The 14,456-nt window shown below is 30.8% G+C and overlaps 1 protein-coding gene across 1 annotated transcript in view; it reads left to right on the top strand.

The window, feature by feature from the left end:
- Positions 1–12,920, top strand: part of LOC145249562 (pygopus homolog 2-like) — a gene marked incomplete in the record, with an annotated part of 52,174 nt that extends 39,254 nt beyond the window's left edge. The window contains 1 exon segment of the mRNA XM_080111236.1: positions 12,402–12,920. Coding sequence (XP_079967362.1) covers positions 12,402–12,860 — 459 coding nt within the window.
- Between the last annotated feature and the right edge of the window lie 1,536 nt (positions 12,921–14,456).

The raw sequence follows: 14,456 nt of genomic DNA, 5'->3' as shown, positions 1-14,456 counted from the left end.
AGGATGGAATACTATTGCCACATTTGGGCAGGAGCTGCTAGAAGGACTTGTCCTGCCTTGATAGAGTTCAAAATAGACTTCGTAGTCTCGTAGGAGATGTCCTTTTCTCTTCTTTGCGACCTCTATCTCACAGAACAGATGTTTGTCTCTGCTTTATCGTTATTTTCATGGCAAGTGCTCGACTGAGCTTCAATCTATGGTCCACCCCCTTGCCAAACTTTCACAAGAAACACTAGTCTAGCTGTAAACGCTATCAATAATCCCCCCCCACACACACACACTTTATATGTGCCTAAACCTAAACGTATATTCCATGAAAAAAGCTTTCTTAAAACTGCACGCCTGTGGAACTGTCTTCCGTTTTCCTGCTTTCCAGCTGACTACAATCTGGTTGTCTTCAAGTCCAACATAAACAAGTTCTTGATGAGCTGTTCCACTTAAGTTAACAAATTTACCTAATTTCTATTACTAACAATTACTATATTGTCCAATTGACTACTATACACTCTTAACCCTTATCCTTGAGTGGTCTTTGGGTCTTGATAAGTGGTGATGCCTGTAAAAAAAAAAAAAAAAAAATTTTTCAAACAAGTAAAATATTTATTTTCCTAATATTATGTTGTGATTCGGCTTTCAAGCACACTAGATGTGCATTTCATTTGATATAAATGTTTTATTTTCTGATGTAAAGCACAACAAAACCATCTCTAGTCGGTTCATGTTAAATTCTTACCTTTCTCATCTTGTGTGTTATTCTCACAACGTTTCGGACGATGTAACCTTCGACCTTCTTCAGGTGTATCTTGTCAAGTTCGGAAATCTTTCGGTGCCGAACTTGAGCATCTGCACGGAATTTTGCGCAGAACGCTTTACTTAATCCATCAGAGTAGCATGCTCTTGTTCTTGTCGGACATGACAAGTAATCCCCAATTCTATCCTTAGTATCACGGGCATTGAAGATTGAACTTTCAATCTCCAGAATATCCTCAACTTGAACTGAAATAACATACTACTTTATCCGTTACGCCATGGGCTCTTGTGAACATTCAAGATATGACTCGGGATAAGAACAGTAGTGTGAATAATCCAAATAAATACAAACTTCATGAGATTTGAAACCTTAATGATTTTATTTTATTTGCATTTTATTTATTTTTTTTGTTTTTTTCATCTCAAGATTTGGCGTCTGCAACCAAAACTGTCACATTTCTTCTATATAAATAAAACAGTAAATGTGTATACTTATTTAACCAATAAACTCTTAAACAACTGGTCACATAACACTGAAATTAACAGAAAATAGTAATCATACACCAAGAATGGTTTATAGTAAGTAAAATCTTTGTTTGGATGGATGAATAACAAGTACAAAAAAATGTCGACAAGTTGAAATACAAAATGTTCATTTCAACTTGCCAACATATTTTTATTAGTTTTACGCATGCACAAATTCAATCATAGTTACAATTGGTTTTATTTTAAATCTTTCTTATGTTTGGTTAGATCAAATGGCAGATAATGTAACTAAGTGCTAAATGAGGAAACGTGGCTGGATCACTAAATTTTTTGGTTTTAATTCTAGTTGAGGGCACCCATGTCTTTTTTGGTCCCCAATTTATCAGAGAGGAACCTATGTTTTCAGTGGCGTCTGTTAGTCCCAACGATTGCCAGAAAACCATCCATTAGTTTTTCCTGAAATTTTGCCACAAATTCTATTTCATTAAATAGATGTGCACAGTAAAAAATTTTTTTTTTTTTTTTTTTTTTTTTTTTTCCAAAAATTCCCATTGCGTTCCCAGGAGCTCAAAGAGGTTAATAATAAAAAAAAAATAAAAAAATTAAAAAAAATGCCCCAAAATTGCACATTTTGCCCTATAATTTTTTATCCATCCATTAGATTTTTCTGAAAATTGGCCAAAATGTGCAGCCCGTTATTCTTGATATAAATCCAGTATGGGTGAACCTGGCAAAATTCTGGTTCGCATTCCCGGGGACTTTTAGTGTTATAAACGCCCCTTTTGTGGCTCTTTTTTCCAACAAGAACTTCACATTGGATTTGCAGATTACCATGTTGTAACTTGGAAACAGTTTTGAGAAAGAAGCTTTGTTCATAGAATCTACATTTAGATTTAGGCACAGTTAGAGCATGGGGTGGGGAAAATCGTATATGGTGGTTGTAGCTAGTCAAGTTTTTTGTGAAATTTTGGCAAGGAGGAACCATAGAGTGGAGCTCGGTCGAGCACTTGCCATGAACATTTAATCCTCTTTTATATTTTAAACCTCACAAACATTTCGCATTGAGTTTTCGACAAGGACATTTTGAGGTAATTTTTTTTTTTGTTTTTCTTTTTAAACAGTTTTATTTTGAACCTTCATGTAGATATGGCAAGGTGAGTTTTTCGTTAAAGTTTATTGAAGCAGTTGGAATTAAAATTAACTAAACAAAATCTTCAGTCGTTATTTAATTTATACCAAAAAATAATTTCTGTTTCTCTCAGCTAAACTTTTTCTCATTTTGAACTCATTTGAAAGGTTTTTCAAACTTGGCATGTGACACGATGCCACATGTTTCATTTGACTATTGATGTAAAAAAAAAAAAAAAAAAAATTTTTTTTGTCAGAATAGCCAACAAAACAAAAAGGGTTGAAAAAATAGATACACAACAAATGTTACAGAAGACAAGTAAAGTTACTCTTCTACCTACATGGATAAGTTTTTTTGTGTATTTTAGCTTATTTCAAAGTGTTTTTTTTTTAATTAAAAATAAAGATGGTGTAAAACCTGTAAAGTTAGAATGTAAAACAAAATTGTCTCCTTTGAACCGTAGTCGACCCTCAATAATTGTTAAAAAAAATTAAATAAGATACTGATAGAAATGCATCCAATAAATGTCACCAATCATGCGAAAATGTAATGTTCTTTCATTTATTTTTCAGTTTTGAAGCGATTATCAAAGCTCTATTAGGTCTTTTATGAGACCACCATTTTTTTTTTTAATTCTAATTCAATATGCTTTAGACCCCCCCCTTTTTTTTTTAACTTCTCCAGTTAGGTAGAAAAGTAACTTTGCTTTTGGTAACCTTTATTTGTTGTATATTTATTTACTTACTAAAGGGGGGGGGCAGTCGTAAAATACACTTACATATGATATTTTAATTTGTCCAGATTTTGTATATATTATACAGTTATGATTTCAAAAGTAGAAAAAAATAAAGTATTTGTGCGATTAGCTAGAATTGAAACCAAAAACAAAACTAGCATTCAAAGCTGGTGACGTTACCACTGTACCAACGTGACACGCATATGAACTGATTAAAAAATGAACTAAGATTAATGTACAATGTATAACGATTTTTTTTTTTTCAATTTAAGCACCGTTTGAGCCCATAAAACTATTTTAACTGGTTAAAGACCCATAAAAGAATGATCTGTAAAAAAAATCCAATTATTTGAGACCCCTAGTGCAACTTTTAATTTTGAAAGAGATTGTTTAAAAGAAATTAGATCTTTTTCACCACTTTTTTGCTTTGTTGCCTATTCTGGTGAATCACCAAAACATTTTACGTATTTCTCAACAAATTTTAATCGTTTATCTCGATCTACTTATTAAATATTTATTTGTCCTGGAATAAAATTTCAAAAACTTATTAGTTTTTAGAACCTTTCTTGATACTTTTGCAGTTTACAAATTATGCTGCTTTTTTAAAATATGATTTTTTTTTTTAAATTAAATTTCATCTTTACGATATCTTTCATTTATTAAATTGTTAGGTGAAAGTACAGAACGCTTAACAAAGGCCCCCATCTCCACATGTTAAGAATAGCTTTCTAAACTTTCTAAATAGTAATGTTATTTCAGCACAGTCTGTATCACTTTCTGTTTTCATTTTTTAAGAACTCCATTCAAGAAGGGGGAGGGGCGAGATTTTATAGTTTTAAAAACTTATCTTCCAAGAGATGTATCTGCAGAGTGGAAATATATTACACAAGTAAAGGAAATGATAAATGCAAACTAAAAAAAAGTAAATAAAAATTTTATTATTTCACAACATTTTCAGGTTTTCAAATTTTCTCATTTAAATTCATAAAAACAAATGTTTTCTAAAATGTGTGACTTTCCAGTTTTTAAAAAAAAATTTGTTTTCTCATGTCATGCCAATAATCATTCCAATAATGATTGTTCAAAACTATCTATATATTTAAAGCAGGCTGTCCAGCATTGCCTGATTGCAAAATACACATAAATATTGTATTTTAATTAATGCAGAATTCTTATTATAAACAGAAATATCATAAAACGTTAAATTCCTTGGGGGGGGAAAAAAAAAAAAAATAGACCTGTGCATGCTTGTATTATATTTTTTCTAAATAGTTTAGTTATTGTTAGTAAAAAAAAAAAAAAAAATCCTCAAGCTGAGATCGATAACAAAACCTAAAGACAAGGAGTTAAGTGCGATAACCATTAGGCCAGCTTGACATGACCGTTTAAAAGTTAAATGAAAAAAAAAAAACTTAACATAAATAAGCTGCCATGTTTCACAACTGCTCATGCGCAGTTGAGAAACAGTTGAAAACAGACAAAAATCCGAGCAGGTTGATTTGCAACTTTTTTCAGAAAATCAACATGGCACTGGTGATGATAGTTGGGATTTGATGTGATAAGAACGGATACCAAAAATTATTCTTATCTTGAACAGAAAATTGAGCATTTAATTTTAAAAATCGTGTAGAAAAATGCTGAGAAATCCTTCATTTTCATAGCATTTTACACAGCACTGACTTAGAAATTTCACTATTTTTATAAAAAAAATCCAATTAAAATTTATATATTTATATGAAATACATTGAAAGAAAAATAAATACATGAATTGTAATTTTAATTATGAATCACAACTAGCAAAATATCTAAACTTTTACTGCATTGATTAAACAAAAATTGTAAAAAAAAAGCTAATTAGCAACTAAGTCTTAAATTTCACAATTCAAAAAGATATGTGGAGATGTATTACACAATATAACAACTTGATACAAGTTACAGAACCATGTATTTTAATTTTTTATTAGAGGCAATAATATAAACTTATAATAGAACTAAATTGTTCTGTATAATTTCCTTTCGAGGAAAATGAATGTCTAATTTGCTGGCACGATGACTTTATGATAATCTGTCTTCCTTCCTGCCCATATACAACTTTTTGAGAAAAATCAATCGAATTTGACGAGTGTGTGGCTGCAAAATTGATAACAGTAATCTTTTTCAGTCTTATTATTTTAAGTTGTTCACTATTTCTGGAAAAAACAACATAAAAAAAAACAATTATTTGAAAACACTTATTTTTTTTTAATATTTCTGTGATGTAATATGAATAAAACTGACTATTGTTTGGATAAATTAAGAAAACTAATAAAATTTAATGGATAAATATTTGTTTACCTAAGGGACAAAATCGCTTGAATGCCCTCATCTCTCACATCCAATTCATCTGAGTTTATCATGGATATTATTATATTTTCCGGAAGTAGTGCAAAAGCACTATATTTTGAACTCTTTAAAACAGTAATTTGGATTTCAGTTAACTGTTTTGTTCTCTGAATCATATTAAAATATACTGTTGTTGGTTAAAAAAATTATTGTCGGTTTTGATCTCAAACCAACTAACTGCATACACTTGGATGATAAATTTGACCAAAATGTTTAATTTATCATAATGTTTGAGGATGGACACCTCTAGTCCATAAACACATTAACCTTGTGGCTTATGTTAGCCATCTTGCTTGATTCAAGGGCCCAATTTTCTAAGCTGCATATCTTAGGTTAATTTCTCGAGAAATGCCAACAGCATACTCAAAAAGTAGCCTCTGGTCTTCACACTTAAATTATTTGTTTCTTCTGCTGTCAGATAATGATGATTGGGAGGGACACTAATTTTTTAGAATTCTATTTGAGTCAAATCTTGATAATTATTAATACAAAGTTTCCCCAACGGACCAGTAAATGTTATTAGGCTTTTTGTTCTATCAATTAATTTAAAAATTGCTCTAAATGGCGGTTCTTCTAGTGGAACCTGAAAATTGCAAAATTTGCATGTTTAATAATAGAGTCAGATTACATAATAAATACCAATATATTTTATTTTCCACAAAAAAAGAACATAATTGCAAGTGAATCTATAGAATTAATTTTACCTCATTGTTAGGACAAGTGCAGATTGTGCCTTTTTGACAATTTTCTGTCTTGCACTTTACTGCAAAGTCATCACATCTCAAGACGGGAAGCTTACAGCTACAAGAAAATATATCAAACAATCTGTCTAGGAATTCCTTCATTCTTTTCACTTTGGATGCTGCAAGAGATTTCCTGTCAATCTGTTTGTCAATATATTTTGCTATAAGAGGGCCATTCTGTCCAATATAACGTTCCCCTAACAAGGGCAATTGTGGATTAATTGCTTGCTGAATACTAATTAATTCCTTAGCAATTAATTTAGAAATCTCACTATTTTTTAAGTAGGGATAACTAAACGGGATGACTTGTCATGAAGTTGGAGATGCTGTTTCATCCAAACGACAAGGTGGACCAGCAAATTTGGTGAACCATGGGTTAAAACTGAACCTCATGCTTTTACTGACATTCTAATCTGAAAAGTAAAATAAATAAATGGATTATAACTGAAGGAAACTGTATTAGGCTATCTTCCAGTTTCATACATAAAAAAATAAGTGCTAGTTATAAGAAATTATAAAAAAAACTTTGTAGAGTTGAATTAGATGTATTGAAGGGAGAGGACCAAACTAAATCAGAGGCCTAGTTGTGTTTAGTTCAGACATTTTTAGCTCCTTTTTCGAAAACATGAATTTATCCAGAAAGAGATTCATTCTTGCTGTAGCTGTGCCATTTTAAACGAATGTTTAGTGTTTAGATTTGAAAAACCAGTGCTTGTTCATCTGTTACCATGCTATTTTTAATAGTATTTTCAAGTTAAACTTAATTTTTATGAAATTTTTGTTTATTAAATTGTTAGGTGAAAGTACAACCTAGTTACAACACAACCTCCTATCTTCCCCATGTTAAGAATGGCTTTCTAAATAAGTTATTTTAGCACAATAACATAGATGCACAAATAACAAAAAACCTTTAAAGCAGTTTCTTTATTTAGTTGTAAGTTTGTGAGTTATCTGATTTTAAAACTATAATTTTAGAAGAAAAATACTGCTTAAAAACAATTACTTCCTAAAAATAAAAGAAATAAGTTTGACACTAATTTTCTGCAAAGTATTTTTTTATTAAATAGAAAAACTTGAAAATTTACGTGGTTATGTTTCATAAAGAATGTGTAGAATAAAATTGTATGGACTATTTTTTTTTTTTTTTTTTTTAATATAAAACTGGAGTATTACCATATTTTCATAAAAATTCAAATAGTTTGATGTGAAATATTAGGTTAGTGCAAAAATGTTTTTGCGTTCATTTGAACGTCAAAAAATACCATTATTTTTGCACCAACCTAATAGAAAAACAAATTAAAAAAGATAAAACAAATGTGTTTAAATTCGCTGCAGACACTTGAAATATTATAATATATATTTTAAACAAGTTTTTTTCGTTTTTCCTTTAGAAATAATTAAGCCTAAATCGTAATGTTTTCAAATTAAATAATAAACAAACGTTAATTTTCAATATCAATAACGAGCGTGTTTTGTGACGGTGAAATCTAAAATGTTTCCACCCAAAAAAAAGTTCCTGAAATGAAAAAGCAAACTTTGGTCGTTATTATTTAAAAAACATAATTTTGCCTTTACAGTTAATATTTATTTTATTAATTAATTATCATCACTCATTTTATTTAAAAATGTAGTTTAAAACATATTCTAAATAATGATTCCATTTTCTTAACAGTACAGATTGTTTTAATGACTGTACGTTCTTAATAATTCACCGAAAAAACTTCTAATAGCTTCTATTTTTCAACTTTTAAAGTCATTTCCTCAAGCAAAGATAACGATTTTGAAAAAAATATTTCGTGTAGGTCTTCTATGTCAAACTCTAACTATCATCACCATTGCCTCACCGAGTTTCCAAAATCGACGTGCCCTACTCCATATCAAAATTTTTCAATTTTGACCCCTTAGCAGCCCCTTTTTTCTGGGTGCAAACCAATTAGTTTTCCACATGTCTGAATATCCTATATACCAAATTTCAAGTTTGTAGATCAAAAATTTGTTGAGTATATAGGTTGAGCAATGTCCTCATACACACACATTCTCACTTTTATAGGTTTCCAGTTCAACATTTTCATGTCCTGATAACTTTCATTCATATCTTAATTTCTTAAATTTTAATTCAGTAATTACTTTAGTGTAATATTGTTTTTACCTAAAAGTTACGTGAAACTTTGGCCTGTTCGGATAACGTTTTCTTGAGTTGTCTCCCCTTATTTTTAAAGGAGCTCTTAAAAATGAAAACCAAAAATGTCAAATGTACAATTTTTTTTTTTTTTTTTTTTTTAAGGGGTGAGGAGTTTTAAGTATGACTGTAAAGTGCATCCGGTGGGTGAAGCATCGATGGGGGTGGGAGGGGGACAACCATCAAAACTCTATCTTGGCTTTAAAAAGAAATAAAACTTGAAAATAAGCAGTTTGTTTTATGCGTTCATTAATTGTTTCACCACGTTTCGACCAATTCGTCCTCTGGCTTTCTTCAGGTGATTAACCGCAAATGAGTCTTATAACTTATCCCCAGTAATCACTGCCTTCCATATTTGTTGTCTCCCCACATTTTGGCTAACTAATCCTCTGGCCTGCTTGGGTAGGATTGAAACCGCTATCTTCAGACCATGCTCACTTAGAACCATGGAGACTCAACGCCCTATCCACTGCACCACAGGCCCAATGAATGCATATATTATGAAACCTTATCTCAAAGGATTCCAAAAATAGAATTTAAAAAAAAAAAAATTAATTTTTTTAAAAAGCATTTTTTTTTTTTAATTTAGGTATATAAAGAACTCTGACATTTTGTATTTTTACAATACAATTTAACGGCTTTTATGAGAAATATATTTTTACAAAAGATTTTAATCATCATGGTGTATATCCCTCCAGAGGGCACATGTAGATTTGTTGGTAATAAAAATAATGGCCAAAATGTTAATGGTCTTTTTTATACAGTCTAAGGTCAAGCCTTTTTTTTTGTTTTTGTTTTGTTTTTGTTTTTTTTTGTTTTGTTTTTTTGTAAATGAATTTGATCATCCTTGATTGGGGGCCCCCATCTTTCCTTATCTACCTCTCTCATAGATGTGATTTTGCTAGTTTCAGTCTTTTCTATAACTACTATTATGACCTGTATTCCTTAGAATTGCCTGATCTGTTCTCTGCTTCCTTTGTTCCAGCTTGTTTTACACGTTGGTCTAGTTGTCTCCACCAAGTTTTGAAATGCCATTATAATACAGCTTCCTATTCCAATAGCTTATTTACCTGAACTCCTGGCTTCTAGAACTCTTCTTCCTGCTGATTTTTTTTTTTTCCATTTTTGATCCCTTAAAAACTATTTTAACTGGCTAAAGACTCATAAAAGAATGTTCTGTAAAAAAATTCCAATCATTTGATGCCCCTAGCACCACTCTGCAACTTTACTTTCAGAGGAGATAGTTTGAAAATATAGACACAGACATATAGCCTTTATATATTAGATTTTTGCTGGGCTGGTAGATCCAATCTAAATGGTATTTTAAGAATTATGTAATATTTATACAAAGTAACATAACCCGTGGAAATTCCACAGCAGTTGAAATGTTTTAAAACACAAAAAAAAAAATAAATAAATAATGACTTTTTTTTTTTTTGCATATTCTTTTTTCACCTTTTTAAAGCTAAAAAGAATTTTTTCAATGAAAATTCAACACTTTTTTTTGTTTTTCTGAATAATTTTTTAATATAAATTATAAAGGAATAGATAATTCACTTGCACTTTTTTTTTAATTTTAAAACGAATCTATAATAAAATAAGTCTTAGTCCCCTCAACAAGACATTTTTTTTTTAATTATAAAATAAAATAGCCAATTTGAAACCGTAAACATACAGCCATGTTTTTTGTTTTTTTTTAATTTTTGGAAAAGAAATGGTTTTAATGATTTTTAGCTGATAAAAAGCGACTATAAAGTAGGTAATTTATTTGCAATGTTTTTTTTTTTTGTTTTTTTTCTGTGTGTGACACTGGACGTCGGACAAGTAGATTAATATTTATATTTATTTAAAGACTGTACGTCACATCAAAGCTATAATCATTTTGTTATAGTAATGTTTTAGCTCTGTTTATGAGAAAATCTAACCATCTCAGTTCGGAGAACATGAGACTGAGGACCACAAAATTTTCGGTCATTGCATCATCTTTGTTGATAATTTTTATCTAGGAAAAGTAGTTAATATATCTGATTTTTAAACGAGACAAATTTCACAATTATATTATTTTTTTTTTTAAATTGTGATTGGCAGTCAAACACAGACATACGCAGAAAATGACCCATGGATTTAAAAGTGGATTTTGACAACAAAAAAGGGGTGCTTGGTAAAACAGTTGACAGGTCGATTTTTTTTTAATATGTGGTTTTAAACGAAAACAACACTAATTATTTAATAGTCATGTCGAAAATAGTAATAAATCCAAAAATTCATTGAGTAGAAAATTATTCATAGTTAATTTCTACGGAAAATTGGGGAAATGGCATGTAAGCACTTTGAAGATTGCAAACACAGGGGACGTACTTTTCTCCCTTTTCGCCACTTTAATGGCAAACGTTTTGTTTTAGACAATAGCAATACTCTTTTATTTATTTATTTATTTTACTAAAAACACAGCAGTTGTTCTACTGTGATTTTTCATAATTTTTGGATATATTACTATTTTCGACATGACAGTGAAGAAAGTACTGTTGTTTTTCAAAAATGACATATTTAAAAAATCGATCTGTCTACTCCATCTCAACAAGCACCCAAAAAAAATCATGAATCGTTCTCTCGATCCCAGCATTTGTTTTGCAAAAAAAAAAAATCAGAAGTTAAAAGAAATTTTCAGTTTTTGCCCTGAATTCCCCCCTATATTTCAAAATCAAAATAAAGATCCATATGATGGACGTATGTATGACAAAATATCTTCCAAAATTCGGAAATTGATCGAGTAATTAAATTTTTGTAAAGAAAATCATTTTTAAAAGATTAATAAGAAATTCGTATGCATTACGGCATGAATCTCAAGTTTTAATTATTTTCACTCTTTTTTTTTTCTTTATTGAATGGAAGACAAAACGACTTCAAACTCCCAAATTGGAGTTTTCCTCCACTGGATGCACTTTATGGCCATACATAGAACTCCCTCCTTAAAAAAAAAAAAAAAAAAAAAAAAAAAACATTGGCACTTGTGTATTTTGATTATTTGGGACAATTTATTTGTTGCCATTTTTGAAAAATGGCAAACAAAATGCCCGCTCTTCCGTTACTCATAAAATTTGATTTTCTTATTTAAAAATGAGGCTTCTTAATCAATGTACATGATTTTTTATCTTAGCGTCACGGGTACGTATATTATTTAGATTTTTTTTTGTTTTTTATTTTTAATTTTTTTTTTTTTGTTTTTTATAGGAGGAATTCTGGACACGCACTAAATCTTTGTTTTGCTAATCTGCATGTGGAATTGTTCTTGTTTAATTTGTTCTTTTCTTGACTCATTAATGCATTTTTTTTTTTTTTGTTAATTTGTTTTTGTGGTTAACTAACACAGATTTTGACTTATGGCAACGACTAAGCGAACGTCGTCCCATCAAGTCTGCGCATTTATGTTCACTTGTTGTGCACTAAAATCATTTGGAGAAAGGTATGAACCCACACCCACATGCCCTTCCCTCATCAAATTTGTGCATAAAAAAGGGAATTTTTCAATTTAGAATTGGTGTTCCTGCTTAAAATTAAAGAAAATCAAATCTTTTTCCCCCTCCCCCTCCTTCATATGGGTACTATACTGTACAAGTACCTTATTTCTCATGTGAAAAGAAACTATTCGATAATTTTACATAATTTTCTGTTGTGCTAACTTTCACAGGTAAGACTTTGTTTGTTTTTTTTTCATTTTAACCTTTATTATTTAGTCTTTATTCGCCCAATAAATTTCTTACCGTTACAAGATCTTCATAATTATATTCCTTGTCAGTTACATTTCAACTGACAATGAACAGGGAATGTTATTCTCATGTCTTTCTTGATAATTTTAGTGTAACTTCGAGTCATTTTCATTTTTATATATATATATATATATTTATTTCTAAAGAGTTTGGACTTGAATGCTCACCATTTCACGACAACATTCGTTTTTATATAGTTGTCAAACCTGTCTTTCGTTTCTTTTTTCAGCCCAGCCCCACCATAATTCCTGACCTCATCCCGCCTCCTGGGCCGCCCCCTCCGGTCAGCTGTGCCAAAACTGACACCATCTTTGCACAGAACCCTTTTGACGACCAACCGCTATCCAGGGGTACAATGCAAAACAAACAGTTAATGTCACACTCGCCGGTTGTTGGGGGCCCCCCAGGCCATTCAGGTAAGGTCTATCCACCCAACAAATCGATGGTGTTCAATCCAGCCAACCCGAATGCCCCGCCTATCTACCCATGTGGAATCTGCCATAAGGAGGTGCATGATAGTGACCAGGCAATACTCTGTGAAAGCGGCTGCAACTTCTGGTTCCACAGAATATGCACAGGACTGACAGAAGATGCCTTCCACTTGCTACGAGCTGAGGTTTATGCAGAGTGGGTGTGTGACAAATGCTTGTCAACAAAAAACATTCCACTTGTCAAAATGAAGCCCTAACATAACCGCACTAGTTTTCATTTTTTTTTCTTTTTTTTTTTTTTTTTTTTTTTTTTTAAATCAACATCGAAACAACCATCACAAATATTGTTAGCCATCATTATGCATTTTTCAAAATCTACCATTTGACTCATTTCTATTTTACCTTACGTTTTTTTATTTTTTTTTCTGGCACTTTTCTCGCTCTTTTCTTTCTCTCCCATTTTTCTTTCCTTTTTTCTTTTTTTTTTTTCCTCATTTCCTCCCTCTCCATTATCTTTCATTTTCCACCTCATTTTTTTTCTTTTGTCTTCGATTTTTTTTTTTTTTTTTTTTTTTTTTTTCACTTTAACGAAATGGCTAACATGGAAAGTAATATAGAATCGGCAAGTGAAGTTAAAATCTCGCATTTATTAACTCACATGATAAATATAATTACAGTAAGACTGACCCTACACCAATTAAAGATAACCTTGATGGGGGTTGTGAAGTCAACCTCCATGAAAGAGCAAGTGCTAAAGACTTCCTCACTACTCAGTGATAAAATGTACTCTGACGTTTTTCTTTGTTTCTTTCCCAGAATCTATGCAAATTTATTGTTTTTCTATGAATTCATTTGTAACCCACAAATTGTATTATTTGGACTACTGTTATCTTGAGTGTTATCTGCACATTTCCTTCCACCACTATAACCTCAGGCTTTATTCAGGTGAATCTTGTCAATTTCACAAGGACCCATGGCATGACAGATAAAGTACTTGGTAAAATCCAGTTGTAAGTGACACACTTTTTGGGGGGTTGAAGTGTGGGTGATACAATTGCAACTTAAGCCTTCTACACTGTCATGGTCAACAGAATGAGAGCATGCTACCCCTGCAAATTACATAAAAGGTTCCGTTCGGACTTCTGTGCAGATTCTCAGAGTTCAAAAACCTACCCCTGAAGACGGTCAGAGGTAATATCAGCTGAAACGTTGCAAGAAAAGTACTCAAGATGAGAACAGTAGTCCAAACAATGAAAATACAAATTATCCATCCTCATCTCAAAAATTCAGCAAATTTTTGTTTACATTTATAATCAACCGACACAATATTTTTAAACGTATTTGAATTCCAAAAGCTTTTTCTTTTTTTCTTTTTTTTTTTCCAGTAAATTCCAAGCTTTACTTAAATTCTGTTCAGAACATCCTCTTCACTTATTTTGATCTCCTAGATCAATCGCATCACACAGATCAATGAATTAATCATAAAAGATTTTGATAGTATAATAAATCATCCTAAAAATCTGAATTAGATTTTTAGCAGTTTCTCCCCTCCCCCCACCCCCTTTTTTTTTTACATAAGGCAGAATAACTACAGCTGTACATTATTATTTTAGCCCTTTCCTTTTCTTTTTCCTTTTCTTTTTTCCTTTTCTTTTTTCCTTTTCTTTTTCCTTTTCTTTTTTCCTTTTCTTTTTCCTTTTCTTTTTTCCTTTTCTTTTTCCTTTTCTTTTTTCCTTTTCTTTTTTCCTTTTCTTTTTTCCTTTTCTTTTTCCTTTTCTTTTTCCTTTTCTTTTTCCTTTTCTTTTTCCTTTTCTTTTTCCTTTTCTTTTTTCCTTTTTTTTCCTTTTTTTTCC

Source organism: Euprymna scolopes, chromosome 28 (assembly GCF_053919585.1).
Source record: "Euprymna scolopes isolate OS-2025 chromosome 28, ASM5391958v1, whole genome shotgun sequence".
Lineage (NCBI taxonomy): Eukaryota > Metazoa > Mollusca > Cephalopoda > Sepiida > Sepiolidae > Euprymna > Euprymna scolopes.
This window is presented reverse-complemented; position numbering and strand designations above follow the sequence as displayed.